Source organism: Notolepis coatsorum, assembly GCF_963971535.1.
Source record: "Notolepis coatsorum genome assembly, chromosome: 9".
In the NCBI taxonomy this organism is placed as follows: Eukaryota; Metazoa; Chordata; class Actinopteri; order Aulopiformes; family Paralepididae; genus Notolepis; species Notolepis coatsorum.
The window spans coordinates 31,981,898-32,003,877 of record NC_140173.1 but is presented as its reverse complement, the minus strand read 5'-3'; the positions used below and the strand labels follow the sequence as shown (position 1 = coordinate 32,003,877).

Sequence of the window (21,980 nt, the reverse complement as noted above, 5' to 3'; positions counted from 1 at the left end):
TATAACGTATGAAGAATATCACGGCATACATACCTTATGCATACTGCACCATATGTGTATACTGTATACTTACTCAATGCAGTGCATATATTTAGCTTTTTCTTTTTTTAATTAAGATTATATATATATATATTAGATATTAGATTATATATACTGTATATTGTAACTATTTATTGTAAGGCAAATATAACGGAGGGCATACATACCCTCATCTGCACCTTGACCTATTTATACTGCCTACTTGCCCATATGCGCATACTTTGAGTTAATTATATTGTTCTTATTGTAATATGCTCTTATTTTAGCCTCATACCTGTGTCAGTGCATCACTAGTATTTCTACAGAAAGATCAAATCCTCTCCATGTACTCTGGTGGTGATTGCCGATGATGGACAGATTATGTTACCACGTCCAAAATCAAATGCTTTAAAGAGGACGGTTGTTTATCGTGCCATCAATCATTGGAATAACTTCCCACTGAACATAAGTAAATTGAATCGCAAAGTGTCTTTCAAGTACCACATAAGAATGCACTACTTAAATATGTGAGCAAATACTGTTCACGTTTGGGAGTGGAAATACCTACTGTAGTAATGTAATAATGAAATATTTACTCATGAATGTAATAACCTTTTCTGAAAATCTTTATGTCTACTCATGAATGTAATAACCTTTTCTGAAAATATTCCGATGTTTATAAAGATGTCTACAATGTTTTACTGTTTTTAGATTATCACTGTTAAAGGAAAACTCCAACATTTTGGGAAATTAGCTTATTGGCATCTACCCTGGAGTTAGACAAGAAGATACATACCCTTTTTCTTCTCTGTGCATGCAGTAGGAGTAGGAAGACGCGCACCGTTAGCCTAGTTTAGCGTCAGTCACTGGAAGTAGGTTCCTCCATTAGCCTAGTTCCCAACGTCTTCCTACTCCTACAACTGCATGCACAGAGAAGAAAAAGGGTATGTATCTTCTTGTCTAACTCCAGGGTAGATGGCAAATAAGCTAATTTCCCAAAATGTTGGAGTTTTCCTTTAATTAAGTGAATTGTGATTGTGTATCTCATGTATTGTTATGTTTTGTGTTGTCTTTCTGTGTGGACCCCCAGGAAGACTAGCTCGCCACTTAGGTGGCAGCTAATGGGGATCCTTTCAAACAATAAACAACAATAAACAATCGCTGGTGTGTGTTTGTGTGTCAAGAAATATAGACCATTCTAATGTTCATATAGTGATTTTTATAATTGTGTGTGTGTGCCTCTTTACAGGTGCACGTGAAGATGGCTGACGAAGCTGTGTGCGTTGGCCCCGCCCCCACCAATAAGAGCTACCTCGACATGGACGCTATAATGGCCGCCGTCAGAGCCACCGGAGCACAGGCTGTGAGCACAGTGTTCTATTTTAGAGGAGGCCTCTGCCCCATCATCATGTCCCCCATGACCCATCATCATGTCCCTCACGTCACTATTAATCACTTTATTCAAAATGTTATTTGTAGTGCTGTCAATAGATAATTAACTAATTAATCTCACAATTTTCTGTAATTAATCTAGATTAAAAATAGCATTTTTCTACTTAAGACCGAAGCTTGTAACAGATATTTACTTGAGTAAAATCATGGAATTAATGTAAAATCAACACAAAGAAAGTATATTTAGATTCAAAGACTATTTTAATAGCTTTCTTTGAATACAGTTTCTCTCCTGTGAAATACAAATGTTCAACAAAACCATCAACATTGACTACTTTCAGGGGCGGCTGAGTGGCGCAGTGGGCAAGGCGCTCGCCACTAAAGCAGGAGATGCTGGTATTGAGCCCAGCTCTCGGCGTTGCTACCGGCTTGGCCGGCCGTCATACTAACACAATTGGCAGTGTTAGAGGGTGGGAAAGCCGGTGGGTGGGGATTGGATGTTGTGGACAGCGACTCCTACAGGTCGGTTGGGTGATGCCGGTGCGGCGGAAACAGGAAGTATCGGGGGCAGTGTGAGCCTCCCACGCGTTACTCCTCGCCACAGAGTTCGAGCTGCTGCGGTGAAAAGATGTGACGGGCTGCCTCCTCGTGTACCGGAGGGGACACGTTATGCAAGGCTTCTGTCCTCACTACAGCCGACCAGTGGGAGGCATAGTCTAGCAACGTTCAAGACAGGGGAGGGAAGAATTGGAAATACGAAATTTGGATGGGAGAAAAATAGAAAATGGGGAGAAAAGTGGATACAAAAAAAAACATTGACCGCTTTCTTATATTATATTGAAAATGTTTCACTCCATAGATTAATCTAGATTAAATGTCTACAGCAAGAATTCTGGGTCTCAACGAATCCAAAATGTCAATGTGGTTAGAAGTGGTGGAGAGAATAAAAGCTAGCTTATAATGGTAGTGTCTGGTTAGGAGTGAGGGATAATGGAGGTACTATCCAAGGAGGTGTCCGGGAGGGGGGGTTCGAGCTGGAGCATATGTGTGTAGGGTTTTAGAAAATAGGTATTAGGGGTATATCCTGTATAAGGCATTGGTATAATTGGTAATTTCGTTGGATATATACTGTATACGGTAAAATATTATTATAGACTTTTTTGTTTGTTTTCTGTTTCTGTACTTGCATGTCATTTTAGCCACCTTGATTGTTAGTTTCATTATGCATTGTGTGTTGAGTACTGACTTTTAATAATTTTTGTTTAGCAATAATAATAATAAAAAAAAAAAATTAATCTAGATTAATTTTTTTTAACGCTTTAAATAATTTAAATTAATCTCCAGAGTTAAAGCATTCATTTTGACAGCCCTAGTTATTTGCCATGTTTTCAAAGTCTTTTTGGGTGTTTGCAATTTGTCTCTCTCTCTGAAGGTTCACCCTGGCTATGGTTTTCTCTCTGAGAACAAAGAATTTGCCAAGCGTCTGGTGAGTTACACACACACACACACACACACACACACACACACACACACACACACACACACACACACAGACAGAGGTTATCTTATCACTGCCCTCATCCCCCTGCGATGTTAATGACCTCAGAGGTGCAAGTGATAGTCAAGGTGAAAATGTGATAACTGAAAAACAAAGGGCCATGACCAAAAGGCCTCGTTGATAAGGTGAAAATGTCTCTTTTAAGTGTCTCTACATTCCAGCACTGGGAACTGGTACAGTGTTGAATAGAATAGCATTTAAAAAGAAAAGCGGATGCAATGTTTGTCAATGGGGACCCACTCCAAAACACACTACTATGGTCTCTCAGCAGTGGCCTAATTTGTATCTTATTTTATTATTAAGATAGAAGCTTCTATGGTCGAGGACCACAATAAATAGAATTTCACTGTTCTTGCTGTAAAGTACTGAAATAAGTGACAATAAAGGAATCTGAATCTGAATCTGAAAATGGTTAGAGGAGAGGACATGTTACTGTGGTCTCTCAGTCTAGTGGAGAGAGACGAGAGGACAGATACCAGTTGCATTATTTTTTACAAAAGATATATTTTTACCTCTTTTCTTTTCTTATTTTATTTAATTTTTTTTACATTTGCTTGTATTTAAATTGTGTTCATTTTTTGTTAACTAAAAATGAACAATTTAAATACAAGCAAATGTAAAAAAAATTATTAAAAAAAAGAGGTAAAAATATATCTTTTATAAAAATGGTATAAAATAAATATACAAAGCACAAGTGTGAGTAACATTGATATCATTGCACGTTCCGATTCACAGTGTAGGATCCAGTAGTGTTTACAAATATAAATATGGAGGTGACAAAGGGTCTTTGGTGTAAACACGGTTCGGTTTACATAGCATACATATAACATATAGCATAGTTTAGATCAAATGTTTGATTTTAAATCGCCAATCTGAAATTATTTAAATCTGAATGATTTAATTCTGAATTAATATTATTGTCCATGTAACCGCGGCTACTGTTCTTAGATCAGCCGTGCTACTTGCTTGTATATAACGGCGTGATGATGTCACAGAGGTCAAAGTGCAGTGTTGCTCTGCTGTTGTCACATAACATGTTTAATTGTGGTCTCTCTCAGCCTAGTGGTTATATATTGTTTTACATAGTTTTTGTTTTTTGTTTTGCATAATATATATATATATGTTTGTTTTGTAAGGTTTTAAATTAGTACACTAGTGGAAAAGGGGTAGGATTAAATAAGTGTATACTTCTTCCTACTCCTTTTCGAACATGTAAATTGAGTTATGTTTTGCTTTTTGTTTATTTATTTATTTTGTTTGTATTTAATATTTACATGTTCGAAATAAAGATAAAAAAAAATTATTAAACAAATTAAAAATCAATTGTCTACATGAATTGAAAGCTTGCACGATTTTCAGAGTTATGAGCTTGTCCAGCAGTAAGCTCTGCATCACTTTTCAAACCCAGCACCAGGTGCTATGCATGCGTCACAGCTTCTAGCTGCATCAAACATAAACGTATATATATATATCTCAGTCTCTGATTGGCAGGCTGTGTACTTAAAACAAAATCTTAACAACCAATAATGTATTTTTGGCCTGCCACCATTGCCTTCCTCGTTGAAAAGTACACAGTGGGAAAAACTGCCAGAGACTGGGAAATATATATAATAATAATTATTATTATTATTTTTTAATCCATCTTGAAGCTATTTCTGCTGGACATATAAGCTCTCACTCTTGCTAATATCTCTGAAATCGCCTACTCCACCTTTAAGATATAAGACTTCACAATGGAAAGGGTAACTGACCGTAGCTCCTTGCTTTCTCCTAAACCTGAGATTGTATCGGTACATAATTTAGTCAATCTGGGCACCTTGACAATGAATCTGTGTGGTTTAAAATATAACCTGCCGACAGTCGCTTCCCAGCGAAGATACGACGTGTGTGCTTTTCATTCATACATTCTCAAGTCAAGTCAAGAGTTTTATTTGTCACGGCATACAAGCATACAGTGAAATGCGGGGGGTCATGCCCGCAGCGATGTGCAACAAGTAATAAGACAGGAATGAGCATAGGACATTTGTGCAATAATACAATGTGCAATAATACAATGCAATAGTACAAGTAATAACAGGTATATGTACATAAAGTTTACAAGAGCATGGTAAGACATGCTAAGGTCATGCAATAGTGCAATACACAGTTGGCTACGGATGAGGCACTGGGTCTTATGTACACTACTATACTATGCTATGCTATACAATCTAGTTATACTATGTGTCCTTATGCTAGCTTGAGCTTAGCTTGAGTTTAGCACTTGAGAAAATGGCAGATGAGCCAAAAGAAGTCTGTATGCTAATAAATAAGTCGGCTACGCATTCTTCACAGATACAGGTGTGTACATTAGGTACTCTTGTTTAGGACTTGAGCACGTTATGACTGTGAATGAAATGGCCATCGATGATCGTTGTGTGTGTGAGCGCATACATGAGGTATGTATGTATGTATGTATGTATGTATGTGTGTGTGTGTGTGTGTGTGTGTGAGTGTGTGAGAGAGTGGGCCATCAAGGGCCTTCTGTGTGTGGAAATGGAGATGTCATAACATTAGCAGCTGAATGTGGCCCCCTGTGTGGCAGACAGTGGGGGGGACAGTTAGTGCAGCTTTACGCATTGCAAACGCTGCCCGGGGCCGCTTGCATCGCCCCCGGCTTAAGAGGGGGTTGTTGTGGTGTGTGTGTGCATGTGGTGTGTGTGTGTGTGTGTGTGCGCGTGTCTGTGTCGGGGGTAGATTGAGGGTAAGGACCCTTTTTAGCATGAGAAAGAGCCTGAAGCTGAATAGAGCAAGAGGGATAGGGTAGGGTGGGGGTAGGGGTGCTTGGTGTGTGTGTGTGTGTGTCTGTGTGTGCGTGTGTGTGAGTGAGTGATTCAAATGTAGTTTAGATCATCAAGCTAAACCAGAGCTACTTTTTCTGTGAAGATATCCGAGTTTTGGACGAGGCCAGATCAATTGTATCAGGGGTTGTAAGGGGTTTTCTCCCCAGAGAGCCAGATGATGTCTCTTTCCCTGGTTCCCATGGCAACATATTATATAGCCTATCATAAACCACCACAAATTGCTGCAACACAGTTGAGTGTGGGCCCTTGACGCAAATGTCTGAAACTTTGACCTTTACTGAATATTTAGTTCAATACCAACTAAACACATTGTTAAGTAACTGTTGAGGAAATGCTTTGTTATCAAGCTCATAACAAATCGATGTATCCTTTATGCAGTCATAATCTGTGTCCTTTATGCAGTCATAATCTGTGTCCTTTATGCAGTCATAATCTGTGTCCTTTATGCAGTCATAATCTGTGTCCTTTATGCAGTCATAATCTGTGTCCTTTATGCAGTCATAATCTGTGTCCTTTATGCAGTCATAATCTGTGTCCTTTATGCAGTCATAATCTGTGTCCTTTATGCAGTCATAATCTGTGTCCTTTATGCAGTCATAATCTGTGTCCTTTATGCAGTCATAATCTGTGTCCTTTATGCAGTCATAATCTGTGTCCTTCATGCAGTCATAATCTGTGTCCTTTATGCAGTCATAATCTGTGTCCTTTAGCAGTCATAATCTGTGTCCTTCATGCAGTCATAATCTGTGTCCTTTATGCAGTCATAATCTGTGTCCTTTATGCAGTCATAATCTGTCATTCATGCAGTCATAATCTGTGTCCTTTATGAAGTAATCTGTGTCCTTTATGCAGTCATAATCTGTGTCCTTTAGCAGTCATAATCTGTGTCCTTCATGCAGTCATAATCTGTGTCCTTTAGCAGTCATAATCTGTGTTCTTTAGCAGTCATAATCTGTGTCCTTTATGCAGTCATAATCTGTGTCCTTTATGCAGTCATTATCTGTGTCCTTTATGAAGTAATCTGTGTCCTTTATGCAGTCATAATCTGTGTCCTTTATGCAGTCATAATCTGTGTCCTTTATGCAGTCATAATCTGTGTCCTTTATGCAGTCATAATCTGTGTCCTTCATGCAGTCATAATCTGTGTCCTTTATGCAGTCATAATCTGTGTCCTTCATGCAGTCATAATCTGTGTCCTTCATGCAGTCATAAGGAGCAGAGCAAAACATTCACCTTTTTAATTGATCGTATTTTGAAGCGGGAGAAAAACGACTTCTTCTGAGATTGAAGCGGTCTTTGTGTTTGTTCACACTACGCTGATCTGTATTAACTCTGCTTCCTCACACGACATCAGAACTCACCGAAACCCATCGGTTCTCAATATCTTGCAAACCTAATTTAATTTGTGGTGAGAATCTTTACCGTTTGGGGATATGGTATAATGTGTGAGTTTGTGTGAACTTTTTTTAAAAAATGTCCTAGATGTCCTCTCTGCCTGGTCAGGCTGTGTGAGATACTGTCCTCTCTGCCTGGTCAGGCTGTGTGAGATACTGTCCTCTCTGCCTGGTCAGGCTGTGTGAGATACTGTCTTCTCTGCCTGGTCAGGCTGTGTGAGATACTGTCCTCTCTGCCTGGTCAGGCTGTGTGAGATACTGTCCTCTCTGCCTGGTCAGGCTGTGTGAGATACTGTCCTCTCTGCCTGGTCAGGCTGTGTGAGATACTGTCCTCTCTGCCTGGTCAGGCTGTGTGAGATACTGTCTTCTCTGCCTGGTCAGGCTGTGTGAGATACTGTCCTCTCTGCCTGGTCAGGCTGTGTGAGATACTGTCCTCTCTGCCTGGTCAGGCTGTGTGAGATACTGTCTTCTCTGCCTGGTCAGGCTGTGTGAGATACTGTCCTCTCTGCCTGGTCAGGCTGTGTGAGATACTGTCCTCTCTGCCTGGTCAGGCTGTGTGAGATACTGTCCTCTCTGCCTGGTCAGGCTGTGTGAGATACTGTCCTCTCTGCCTGGTCAGGCTGTGTGAGATACTGTCCTCTCTGCCTGGTCAGGCTGTGTGAGATACTGTCCTCTCTGCCTGGTCAGGCTGTGTGAGATACTGTCCTCTCTGCCTGGTCAGGCTGTGTGAGATACTGTCCTCTCTGCCTGGTCAGGCTGTGTGAGATACTGTCCTCTCTGCCTGGTCAGGCTGTGTGAGATACTGTCCTCTCTGCCTGGTCAGGCTGTGTGAGATACTGTCCTCTCTGCCTGGTCAGGCTGTGTGAGATACTGTCCTCTCTGCCTGGTCAGGCTGTGTGAGATACTGTCCTCTCTGCCTGGTCAGGCTGTGTGAGATACTGTCCTCTCTGCCTGGTCAGGCTGTGTGAGATACTGTCCTCTCTGCCTGGTCAGGCTGTGTGAGATACTGTCCTCTCTGCCTGGTCAGGCTGTGTGAGATACTGTCCTCTCTGCCTGGTCAGGCTGTGTGGGATACTGTCCTCTCTGCCTGGTCAGGCTGTGTGAGATACTGTCCTCTCTGCCTGGTCAGGCTGTGTGAGATACTGTCCTCTCTGCCTGGTCAGGCTGTGTGAGATACTGTCCTCTCTGCCTGGTCAGGCTGTGTGAGATAAGGCCATGGAAAATAAATTGTTTGGTTCTGGTTGCCGACCGACCCTGCTGATTTATGTGCGACCCAAATATATTTTTTGAGTTTGTAAAAATATGTATATATATATATATTTTGTTTACAATGAAGTTTAATTAAATCTTAGTAAAAAAGTGCAGTCCATGTCAATGAGAATATATAAAAAGCAAGTATTTCACAATATTTGCACAGCTCTCTAACGTCAGGATATTTAGTGAGTAGTATTTAGGGGTGGCATTTTTAATACTACTACCTTTGTGCATTGTACTTTTGTAGTAGTGTCTTTGTATTTTAACCTTTAGTATATGGATATTAAACATGCTGGCAGAGTACATGCATCCATGTTGTTGTGAAAAATAAAATAAAATAAAATAATTCCCTATCCATAGTCGCTGTGGGAAAAAAATTAAATAAATTCCCTACCTACCCATGGCCTTAACTGACAACCAACAGGAGCCAAACCATTTATTTTGTTAGGCCTAATGTCCTCTCTGCCTCGTCAGACTGTGTGGGCTGGTGATTATGTGCTGCTTTAGGCCTGTTGGTGCCCGATTCTACTCAGATCTCACAATACTCCCACAACAGTCTTCATTGCTTAACCCTGTCCTTGACCATCAGTGTGATTGTCAACGCTCAGTGGTTGTTTGCACCTTGTACAATGGTGCTGACGGTGTTTGTGTGCCTGGGTTGTTTAGGCTGGGTGTCTGTGAGCGACCCAGTGATTGGCAGCTGAAAAGGCTCAGACGGTTTAATTGTGATTAAATTGTGAAATTTCACAACATCACACTATGGGGGGGGGGGGGGGGGGGGTGTTTGCTGTGTGTGAATGAGTGAGTGAGAGAGAGACAGAGAGTTTGTGTAGCTGTAAGTCAGTCTGGTGCCAAGTAGACTGCAGACCCTGTTTGATAACCAGCCCAGCTAGAGCAGTGAGTGTTGTTAGTTGGATATAATAAATATATATTATTATATATATATATAAATAATAATAATTAAGTCCAGAATTCCATAGCTGTCTTTTTTTGTAGTTAATGAAATAACGGTGGGGAAAGTGAATGATCACAATAGTCATGTGTGTGTGTGTGTGTGTGTGTGTGTATATATATATATATATATAATATATACTCATCCAGCTGATGAAATAATAAACAATAATATAAATTAAATAAAACTCAAGCTCATTGTTCTGGGGGACCCCCTGGAACCCCATCAAGGACCCCACATTGAGAACCACTAACGGACCACTAGTGCGCTGTAGGACTGTACCACAACAGACCACTGCAGGGTAGAGCGCTGTAGGACTGTACCACTATAACAGGAAGGGGAGTAGTGCGCTGTAGGACTGTACCACAACAGACCACTGCAGGGTAGAGCGCTGTAGGACTGTACCACTATAACAGGAAGGGGAGTAGTGCGCTGTAGGACTGTACCACTATAACAGGAAGGGGAGTAGAGCGCTGTAGGACTGTACCACTATAACAGGAAGGGGAGTAGTGCGCTGTAGGACTGTACCAGGAATAGGGGTAGTGCGCTGTAGGACTGTACCACTATACCAGGAATAGGAGTAGTGCGCTGTAGGACTGTACCACTATACTAAGAATAGGGGTAGAGCGCTGTAGGACTGTACCACTATACTAGGAATAGGGGAAGTGCCCTATATAGGATTGTACCACTATACCAGGAATAGGGGTAGAGCGCTGTAGGACTGTACCACTATAACAGGAAGGGGAGTAGTGCGCTGTAGGGCTGTACCACTATACCAGGAATAGGGGTAGAGCGCTGTAGGACTGTACCACTATACCAGGAATAGGGGTAGAGCGCTGTTAGGACTGTACCTCTATACCAGGAATAGGGGTAGAGCGCTGTAGGACTGTACCACTATACTAGGAATAGGGGTTTGATTCCTGCTGGAGCCACCCATGCTAAACAATCACTCAGATTATACATTCTAGCAGCCTCTATTAAGGTTGAGACCACTTATCGATTTATCGATAACTGCGTGAAAGTGGCGTCACTAATCGATTTTTTTGGATGTCTAAATTTGTTTATATTTTAAATACTTTTTTCTTAACACATTGACCTGATCCCCCTTCAGCGCAAGGTTCTTGCAAATGGATATAGTTTTAGAATGCCAGACTTGCGAGTCCTAAAACTATATTTTATATTATAGCTATGGATCTAATAACGCCGTAGACTGTCAGTGAGTTGCTTCTGGTCAACAATGCAAAATAAGATTGTTTTTTCATCGGTACATTTCCGTTTTATACCGTTTTGAATATGAGTATGGTTTGGGTGATTCTGAGTAATTCCAGGAAAAGACGAGAAAAAGGCATTTTAGTGTAATCCAGTCATCACGTTGTAATTCTTCGGCTGATTATCAAATCATCCTGAAATCAACGCTAGATTATCATTATTATATCTCCTCGTGCATACATGAAATGGCCCTCGTAAAGATGACACAGAGAGACACCCAGGAGAATGTTCTGAGTATTATGATGGTAAAGATGACACTGAGAGGGGAGCTCCAGTAGCTCACCGCGTACCTCGGACGCTATTTCGGCGTCGGGGACAACCGTGCGCGTCACGGATCTGGGGTACACGAGTTCGACTCCCGGACTCGCCGTATTTTCTCAGAGTGTCTTTCCCCCGATCTATACCCCATTCAACCTGTTTCTGTCGGTCATGCTTGACCAGAAAAAAGCGATAAACGCTAAAAGAACCAGCTGACTGGTCAAAGTTAAAAAAAAAAAAAAATATGACACTGAGAGACACCAAGGAGAATGTTCTGAGTATAAGATGTTATAGATGACACTGAGAGACACCCAGGAGAATGTTCTGAGTATATGATGGTATAGATGACACTGAGAGACACCCAGGAGAATGTTCTGAGTATATGATGGTATAGATGACACTGAGAGACACCCAGGAGAATGTTCTGAGTATATGATGGTATAGATCAGGGGTTCCCAACCTTTTTTCCCCCAGGGACCCCCAAACATCTCTGATGAAATTCCTGGACCCCCCTCCTAATAAAATACCATAAAATACTTTTTTTTGTCATTTTAATACTTTTTTTTGTCATTTTAATAACAAACTGCTTATACACAGGCATATGCATCATAATTAGACCCACTATGCTTCTTTGACTTGTGCCTTCAATCAACAAATCTAATCTTGCACCATATGTATTTAAACATTTTGTCCAATATTCAAATCCTGTATTCATCCTCTCAAATCAGGCCCTAATGGTGAACGGTTTGCATTTATGTTGAATGAAGTAAGAATCCACTGCAGTAAAAATATCCTCACCTCGAGTGGTGGTAGTAAGGTTGACTGACATGAGAATGTCCTGCTTCAGATCCTCATTTTCGATATATTGCACATAAACGATGAGCACAGCCTCGTCTGCGACAGTTGTAGTTTCATCAAGTTGTATGGCAAATGGACCCTTTCTAAACTTTTCTGACAGCTGCTGCTCGCAATCACTTGACATCTTATCAATTCGGTCATTCACTACATTGTTCGAGAGTGGTACTGATTTTAGTTTATCCGCCACCTGTGGGCCGCACAGTTTCTAAACCATTTTGATGCAGGCTGGTTTGATGAGCTGCTCGCCAATATTGTGCGGTTTCTTTGCTTTTGCAATTAAAAGCGAACACTCAAAGGAGGCTTCGGTAGCCTTCTGTAAATCACTGCCACCCCTGCTCCACGCTACTCTAACATCAACAGGCTTGTTCGCCTTGAGAGACTGTTCTTTCCTCCGCAAAAAGTCCGGAACCTTCCCAACGGTTTCTGGGTGCTTAGACGCCTGATGTCTCTTCAGCTTGCTGGGCTTCAGGCTCGAGTTTGCCAACTTTTCTCCACAAATCACACACTCAGGTAGTTTGTCTGGTCCCTCAGTGAAGCCCATGGTGATGTAATTTTCGCGATTGCTGTAGGTCCTAACTTTTTTTGCAGATGATCTGCCGTCATCTCCTTTTCGTTTGTCACACATTTTCGCCTCTGGCGGCTGACTGCAGACGAGCCGAGAAAGTTAACTAGCGTGCTAGGCTAGCTACAGAAAGTGATAGTCAACTGATCCGCGTTTTAGCGGCTAACCGGTAGCCTACTGTTAACGTTCAAAAATCATGTCTAGATGTTTATTTATCTTTATTTTTTATTGTAGTGGAGAGACTATTCATGCTTCTGATGATAAAAATATGCTAATTAAATATTTCTCTGAAAGAAAAAAATTATATATAAAAAAAAAAAAAATACCTCAAATCATCTGTGGTCTGGCGGACCCCCTGCGCCCCCTGGCGGACCCCCAGGGGGTCCGCGGACCCCAGGTTGGGAGTCACTGGTTATAGATGACACTGAGCGACACCCAGGGGAATGTTCTGAGTATGATGTTATACAGGGGTGCGTTTCTCATGGGACGGGGTTGCAAGCCGTGCAACCGGCTCTGTGAGCAGAAGCACGCGCACGCACACAGGAATGCGCTGCACTTGACTGATGCGCCAACGCGCTAAGTACCCACCTGGCTACTTTGCATAACAATAGCGCAGGTCGTCAGGTGTGTTCAAATACGTTCTCGGATACATTCACACAACTTGTGAATGAAATGTGTTCCATTCCATTCGTAGAGGCAATTAGGCATTGTCTTTAGTCTGTGCGTACGCGAGGGAACATTTCTGTGCATGCCCGGGAGCGCGCGTGCACGTGGCTTCATTAACACACAGTGCAACCAGTTTTGAAATCACCAACGCACCCCTGATGTTATAGATGACACTGAGAAACACCCAGGAGAATGTTCCGAGTATATGATGTTATAGATGACACTGAGAGACACCCAGGAGAATGTTCTGAGTATATGATGGTAAAGATGATACTGAGAGACACCCAGGAGAATGTTCTGAGTATATGATGTATAGATGACACTGAGAGACACCCAGGAGAATGTTCTGAGTATATGATGTTATAGATCAGTGTTTCTCAACTGGTGGGGCCATTTTGAGTGGGTCGCGGATGCGTGAAAAAAAATTATATATGCTAAAAAAAAGTTTTTTTTTCTTTTTTTTTGCGATATTCTTTTTGCCCTACCTATCTTTGTGAAAGGGGCTTCTCAGCTCTGGTCCAGCTGAAGACAAAGCAGAGGAACAGATTGGACATTGAGCACAACCCCAGACTTTGAGACTCTTGTCAGGACCAAACAACATCCCCGGTTATCCCATTAGTTCCCTGGGATGTTAAGCTAAGAAGTCTACTAAGAAGCATAATATTATTTATTATTATTATTTCATTTCATTGTGTTTTTAGCCCTAGTTGCACTTTTGTTGCAACCCCTTACCCCAGTTAACCCATTAGTTCTCCCAAACTTAGGTCTGTTATGTTAAGCTAAGCTATGTCTGCTAAGAGAAGCAGCATAATATTTATTATTATTTAATTTCATTGGGTTTTAGCCCTTGTTGCACGTTTTTGTGTTTATTTCATGTTTTTAACAGTGCATGTAAGATTGTGTATTACTGCAATTTTTTTTTGAAATATATCAGTGGTTAAAAAAAATTGGGTCGCGACTTAACACTTTGATTGACTAAGGCTAAATTCATGATATACCATCCGTTGCCAGCTCTATTTAACATGGAGAAGTTCCCCTTCTTTGCAGGGCTATAACTTTTTAAATTCTATTGCTAGATTGCCATTATTAGGGCCCATTCAAGGTCCTATATGTATTGTTCATGGTGTAGCAACGTTAAACTTTTTCATTCACATATTCATACTAAAATATGGTCTAAAGCAGGGGTCAGCAACCTTTTTGACATGGAGTGCCTGTTTGAAATATAGTTGTAACTAGTGTGCCTCAACAATATTCCATGCATCGTAATTTTTTTTCTTCTCATAATCAGGTATTTTTTATGATAATTTTTACATTATTACATCATTATTGTTATTGTTATTATTAACAATATTATTATGATGGTTGTATCAACCCTAAATCAATACAGACAAACAGCTGCATACAGTGCGACAATTTCACTCACATTTGCCCATTCATTTTTGGACACATCACACACCGGTGTGTGTACTGTACGTGTGCTGTCATAGCTCCACCTACAGGCCTAATGGAGAACACCAGGAGAACACCAGGATGTGAATGGAGGGTGAATGTGAGGTATATCGTGTAAATAAGTTTTGATTGATCGCAAGACTACACTGTAAAAAAAATTATAATAATAAGTTACCAAAACTTAAAAATATTGAGTTCAGTTACTGTGCATTAAGGTTTTCAGTTTTCAATCCATAATAAGTTAACAGAAAAATAAGTACACAACCACATTATTTCAACCTAATAAAACTATGTTTATTGTCATTGTTTTAAGAAGTTGACTTGGTAATACTCACATTTTGAGTAAAAAAAATTGCTTTTAACATGTGCAATGTTCAATGAAATAGAAAAATAAATAATAAAATGTGTTGATTAATCCCACTGGTCACAATGGTGACCGTAATAATGTTTTTGTTATAAGGCTCTGCAAATGTTACTGAATGATGTAGCAATGTATTTCCAGCTAAATTGAAATAATAAACAAATAAAGGGTCTCAATTAAATATGTGGTAGTAAAAAGAACCTGTGGGAGGATTTCAACAAGATGTGACAACAGTGCAAAATATTCACTATAATATTTAAAAAAAAAAAAAAAAAAAAAAAAAAATTATTTTTTATTTTATTTTACTGCTGCCCCCTGTGCCTATGCAAATGCCCCCGCGTGCCTATGCAGGCACGCGTGCCTAGGGTTGCCTACCCCTGGTCTAAAGTATAAGTATGTTTTCATCTCTTTCTGCAGCTTTCTCCAGAACGTGATTTATAGCCCCAAATGCATTATATTGATGATGAAATACAGTTTGATAGCAATCAGCGCGATATAAAAAATTCCAACTGGACGTACTTCTGGAAGTTACTACACGTCATCTGATGTTGACCGGATGGGCGAGGGGGCGTTTATAATTCCGCGTTATACCATTCATCTAATGTGGGTCATATGTTCATCAGATCAGTTAGTATCGAACACGGAAATATTACACGCTAAATCTCACCCCAGTCTCCTCGGGCCGTTGGGCGATCATGTTGTTTATCGAGTTATTGGCAACGGATCGCTATGTATTGTGTCGCGCTCGAGTCCCGGGACCTATAGCGAGTGCCCGGAAGTAATATGGGTGATCACCACTTCATCCACATGACTTCCTGTTTGGCGCTTCTGCCGATCGGCCACCAGATGGCGCTCTTGAACCGCTAGAGGATTGAGAGGAGCTCAGAACTGTGTGTGAAGGCTGCAGAGGGGAAATATGATTCCGATCACAGATTTTTGAAATATTGATATCAAAGACGAGTTACGGCGTCCTCTGCAACTTGAGCATGGCTAGGAAAGACGCCTAAACACGTTTTCGGCACTTAAAGTGTTAATGACTAAGGAAAATGTTGGGTCTCGAGGCTAGACCAGTTGAGAACCACTGTTATAGATGACACTGAGAGACACCCAGGAGAATGTTCTGAGTATATGATGGTAAAGATGACACTGAGAGACACCCAGGAGAATGTTCTGAGTATACAGGTACATTTTCTGTGTCAGAACTGACAACACTACTATAGAATAAAGACAATTTGGGTATACAAACTCAATCAAATATTCTGTCTCCCATCAAACATTCTGTCTCGACAGTGGCTCAGGAGGTAGAGCAGTCTGGCAATCCGGAGGTTCCCGGTTCGATTCCCGCTCCTCCCGGGCAGCGTGTCGATGTGTCCTTGAGCAAGACACTTAAACCCCTAATTGCTCCCGATGAGCATGGTTGCCTCTGCCGTCTGTGTGAATGTGTGAGTGAATGGGTAAAATGTGAGGAACAAATTGTAAAGCGCTTTGGATAAAAGCTGTTATATATTTACCATTCATTTAAGTAAGAAAATAAATTAACTGTTGAAGTAGCTTTCGATACAACCAGTATCTTAAGTATCTAAGAGAATGATCTCTCAAGCTACATCAGGAGAAAAATGAGGAAATCCACGAGATTCATACATTTTGCACCCAATTACCCACTCTGAAACATTGTAGGTATTTGCGTATCACATCCAATAAGCATCCTGTTTATCACAGGGTTCCTGCTGTGTCTTAAAAAGTCTTACATTTAATAACCAGAATTGTAGGTTACTTCTATCTTGCCATAACTTCTCTTATCTCGTTTAAATGTGTTTGGGGTAAATGTGCGGGCTGAAAAAGTCCCCCCCCCAAGAATTAATATCGAATTCCTTCTTTCATAGTAATTTTCCATAATACCTTTTTGCCAGTATGGCCATGAAATGGGTATTACATTTTTTTAAGTCTTAAATGTAACTTATTGAAACCAGCAAGGAGCCCTGTATTTGCCCCTTGTTTGAGCGTGTGAGTGCTCAATTGTGTTTATTATTAAAACTGACCTAGGATCAGTCTCCCCTCATACATTAGATTGTATCTATGATACATAAATTATTGTTTGATGTAAGCAGACCCAAGTATTGTTTACATCTTTCTCCGTGTTGGCAGCACCTTTTTTCTTTTTGTCCCTCCCAGCTTGCTTTATTTTCCACACTTCCTGAATGCATCAGGAGAATTAGCTGTAGTCAGATGTTTGCTGGCCATTGTCCTGTATGGGAAGCGCTGGGTCCATTCACTTTAATTGGGCTGTATTAGCACTGATTGGGGCTCAAATCTGCATAGCAACAACAGCAACAAGAGACACTTAACTGGTTTGTGATTGGCCCTGAGGCAAAGCCAAATTATAACAGCCAGGAAGTCATATCCAGCCAGCCCAATAATACAACACAAAGGCCTTGTGTTGAACTAATGGTAAATGTGTCTTTTCTTTGAAGAGAAAAGCTTGGAATCTAACGACAGCCTACTACCTTAGAGGGAATCGGATCAATCAAACCGATTATAGCTGGTATACTCTTTTAATATGATAAATTGAGAGAATTTTTGTTTATTTTAGTTGTTGACCATGTGTCCTATTTTTCCACTATGCCATGCTACACGCTCACACTTTTCCCAACTGGGAGCTGCCCAGTACAACCACAGTCTGACACTGTTGACCACTAGGAGCTGCCCAGTACAACCACAGTCTGACACTGTTGACCACTAGGAGCTGCCCAGTACAACCACAGTCTGACACTGTTGACCACTAGGAGCTGCCCAGTACAACCACAGTCTGACACTGTTGACCACTAGGAGCTGCCCAGTACAACCACAGTCTGACACTGTTGACCACTAGGAGCTGCCCAGTACAACCACAGTCTGACACTGTTGACCACTAGGAGCTGCCCAGTACAACCACAGTCTGACACTGTTGACCACTACGAGCTGCCCAGTACAACCACAGTCTGACACTGTTGACCACTAGGAGCTGCCCAGTACAACCACAGTCTGACACTGTTGACCACTAGGAGCTGCCCAGTACAACCACAGTCTGACACTGTTGACCACTAGGATCTGCCCAGTACAACCACAGTCTGACACTGTTGACCACTAGGAGCTGCCCAGTACAACCACAGTCTGACACTGTTGACCACTAGGATCTGCCCAGTAGCCTCTAGGAGAGACTGGCACAGCGCTAACATAGTGTGGAGAGAGGTCTGTCTAGGAGAGACTGGCACAGCGCTAACATAGTGTGGAGAGAGGTCTGTCTAGGAGAGACTGGCACAGCGCTAACATAGTGTGGAGAGAGGTCTGTCTATGAGAGACTGGCACAGCGCTAACAGTGTGGAGAGAGGTCTGTCTAGGAGAGACTGGCACAGCTCTAACACAGTGTGGAGAGAGGTCTGTCTATGAGAGACTGGCACAGTGCTAACAGTGTGGAGAGAGGTCTGTCTATGAGAGACTGGCACAGTGCTAACAGTGTGGAGAGAGGTCTGTCTATGAGAGACTGGCACAGTGCTAACAGTGTGGAGAGAGGTCTGTCTATGAGAGACTGGCACAGTGCTAACAGTGTGGAGAGAGGTCTGTCTATGAGAGACTGTACAGTCGAGTAGGTAGTAAGATTCAGACCGTGGAAAAGCGGCATAAGAGAATACTTCATAATGTTTCATGCTATTAAAAAGTAAATACACATGATGCACACACACCTTTACAGTGTTTTGTTTACCAGTAGGATGTTATAACATTGCTGATAATAAAAAATATTATTATTTTCTCACAGTAGTGTGTGTGTATTTTTGGCTAAAGTGGATAGAAAACACGGTACTGTGCAAAAGTCTTAGGCACCCAAGAGTTTTTATATAAATTGTCTTGGATGTTAAGAAAAAAATCTGTAGACAACTCTTTTAGATTTTTAAAAAACGTTTAATTTAATTATTTTTGAAAGCATCTTCATGGTTTAATGCAGACATAATGTTATAATCATCATGTTGGCGTGACTGTGTGCATCAAAGGGTTAAATCAAGCATTTTTAAGTGCTTTAGAGGAAATGTCAAAATATTGTGACTATATATCGTGCGTCGTGATGTAGACAAGAAACACCGCGATATGGTTCAGAGGCCGTGTCGCCCAGCCCTGCCTTCAGCAGCATGTTACGGTGTCGCCCAGCCCTGCCTTCAGCAGCATGTTACGGTGTCGCCCAGCCCTGCCTTCAGCAGCATGTTAGGCCTAACAAAATTAATAGTTGGTTTCAGGTTGGTTGTCAGTTTGGCCATGGGTAGGTAGGGAATTTATTTTATTTAATTTTTTTATTTTATTCTTTCCCACGGCGACTATGGATAGGGAATTTCTTTATTTAATTAACCCTTTCACTGCCACACGACAGAAGGTTAGCCCTTTACTATCACACAACCGACGGCGATGCTCCATCATTAGCATCATTAGCTCCGCGGATGCGGAGCTAATGATGCTAATGATGGAGCATCGCCGTCGGTTGTGTGATAGTAAAGGGCTAACCTTCTGTATTGTCACAGTGAAAGGGTTAACCGGCTGTCGTGTGGCAGTGAAAGGGTTAAAATGTTCACAACAACATGGATGCATGTACTCTGCCAGCATGTTTAATATCCATAATACTAAATGTTTGACTAAGATTTCTATGAAACTTTATTCTTTAAAAAAAAAAAAAAAAAAAAAAAAAAAAAGATTTTTTTTTTTTTAATATATAATTTTTTTTTAAAACTCATAAAATATATTGGGTCGCACCTAAATCGGCAGGGTCGGTCGGCAACCTGAAACCAACCATTATTTTTGTTAGGCCTTACGTGGAGATTTGGCTTCACTAACTATCCTCCAAGTTGTGTTTTTTCCTGTGACCTAGTATCTGTCCCTCCAGAGGCCACGGTGATGCCATACTTACAGATGCTAATGTGACGGATCTGTAATTAGCTTTTAGTTCCCTCAGGGCATCTCGCACTGCTTCTAAAAGAGGACGTGTGTGTTTGTTTGTGTGTTTCTCCAAATGGTATTGATATATGGCCATGTTGAAGCCATGGACATGCAAAACAACTGAACCCTTCTGGTGAAGAAACGTATACGTTTTGAAAACCTTTCCAACGGCCAACATACATTTACATTTAGTCATTTAGCTGAAACGCTTTTATCCAAAGCGACTTACAAGTTCTGTACGACAAGTCATCAGGAAGGGCACAACTCTTCAGCTGAGTAACAATGTTCATCAAAGTGTTGAGTGCTACAGTGTAGGTTAGTTTATTAGGACAAGTGCATGACAGTAAGGTTAGTTAGGGTTAGATATTATTTAAAAAAAAAATATATATATTATTCAGATAATGGTTGAAGTGCGTCTTTAGTCGACGGCGAAAGATTGGACGTGTTTCGGCTGTCCTAACTTGGGTGGGTAGTTCATTCCACCATTGTGGGGCAAGGATTGAGAATAGGCGGCTTCTCTTTGATGACTCTCCCGGAGCTCGGATAGGAGTAGGTCTGAGGCGGCCAGAAGATGCAGAGCGTAGGGGTCTTGAGGGTGTGTAGTTAGAGACCATTGACCGGAGGTAGGCGAGAGCGGTTCCCTTTGCCGCACGGTATGCCAGGTCGAGGGCCTAGCATACATAACAACATAACATAAACAGTACTGTATTTGCAAATCTGGTATGTCATAAATGTATAGATGTAGTGTATCTGTATGTCGTGTGTGTCATATATGTTATGATGAATTGAAAATGGGGGACCCTGATGTAAACAAGACGAAAGTCTTTCTCTGGTCTGCATCCCCTTAACAATTGTATGTATTGAGCTGTACTGTACTGTACCCATTCTGCAATCTTAATAAACTTTTCAATCAATCAATCAAACCCCCATTTTCCAAGACTCGAAACTTTAAAAGTCCTCTCCCCCCCCCCCCCCCAAGATGGTCTTTGGTTTCTGCATTTTTCATTCACAATTATTACAATCGCAATACAGCAATTCTTCTTGAAACAATCATGTTCTTTTATCATTTCACATCTTTCCCTTAAACTCCACACGTTTGTGAAATGTGAAAATGTCAATGTCAATTCCTTTCCTATTTACATTTTTATTATATTTAAATAAAAATGAATAAAGTAAGTCAACAAGCTAGCGAATGAACTTGGGGAGATTTAATCACATGTAGCAAAAAAAGTCCTATTTTTATAAAGAAGGTCGGTATAGCGGACCACAATGTACAAGTAATACTAACACCAACCAATATCAATATTAAGTCTTGTTTACATACAATAATTTTTTTTCTTCTTTTTTAATAAAATAGATAAGAGGATGATACTGTCTTAAATTTGGGACAATACGGTATATATTCTCCATATTTAATTTGTTCTCTATTTTGTCCCAGTTGGTATCAGTTTTTCATATTTATCCAAAGCGCTTTACAACTTATGCCTCACATTCACCCACCCACCCACTCACACATTCACACACCGACGGCGGAGGCGACCATGCAAGGTGCCGACCTGCTCATCGGGGGTGTCTTGCTCAAGGACACTTCGAAACGCTGCCGGGAGGAGCCGGGAAGTGAACCGGTGACCTTCAGATTACCAGACGACAGCTCTGCCTCCTGAGCGCTCGTTACCCGAATCCATGTCCAGTCACATGGTCCCCTATCTGACTCACATGGTCCCCTATCCCAGGGGTTTCCAAACTTTTCAGGCCGGGGCCCAGAAAATAAGGCGTCAGAGAGCCGCGGCCCAATGCACATCGTCGGGCTTTTTTTTTTTTTTTTTTTTGCCAGGCGACCGATTTTTTAAGCCAAATATCACTTCAATCCTATTAAGTTAGTTCAAGTTAGTTATTCATTTATATGTGCTATTTATGAGAGGGCTAACTTGTTGCAAAATAATAATGATAATAATAATAGCCTCATTAAAATACTATTGTTGCTTCGGTTGTTTTCAGCGTTTTATGTGCATAATCTGTTATTTAGTTTGAAATGTTCGTTGAAATAAGTAGATTTTTCGTTTTTGTTTATTTATTAAGTTAATATAAAACCATATAGTCACATTTTAGAATACAATAGAATAGAATTTTAGAATACAACTAGAAACACTGTCCTGGCCTGCTTCTAAGTTCAGTGGCCTGACAAAAAAAATT

General features: G+C 41.0%; 1 protein-coding gene across 1 annotated transcript in view; it reads left to right on the top strand.

Moving 5' to 3' along the window:
* pcca (propionyl-CoA carboxylase subunit alpha) overlaps nt 1-21,980 on the top strand; it is a gene marked incomplete at its 5' end in the record, with an annotated part of 94,715 nt that overhangs the window by 10,914 nt on the left and 61,821 nt on the right. The window contains 2 exons of the mRNA XM_084321475.1: nt 1,268-1,381; nt 2,843-2,896. Of these exons, the coding sequence (XP_084177601.1) occupies nt 1,268-1,381; nt 2,843-2,896 (168 nt within the window). The remainder of the gene's footprint in view (nt 1-1,267; nt 1,382-2,842; nt 2,897-21,980) is intronic.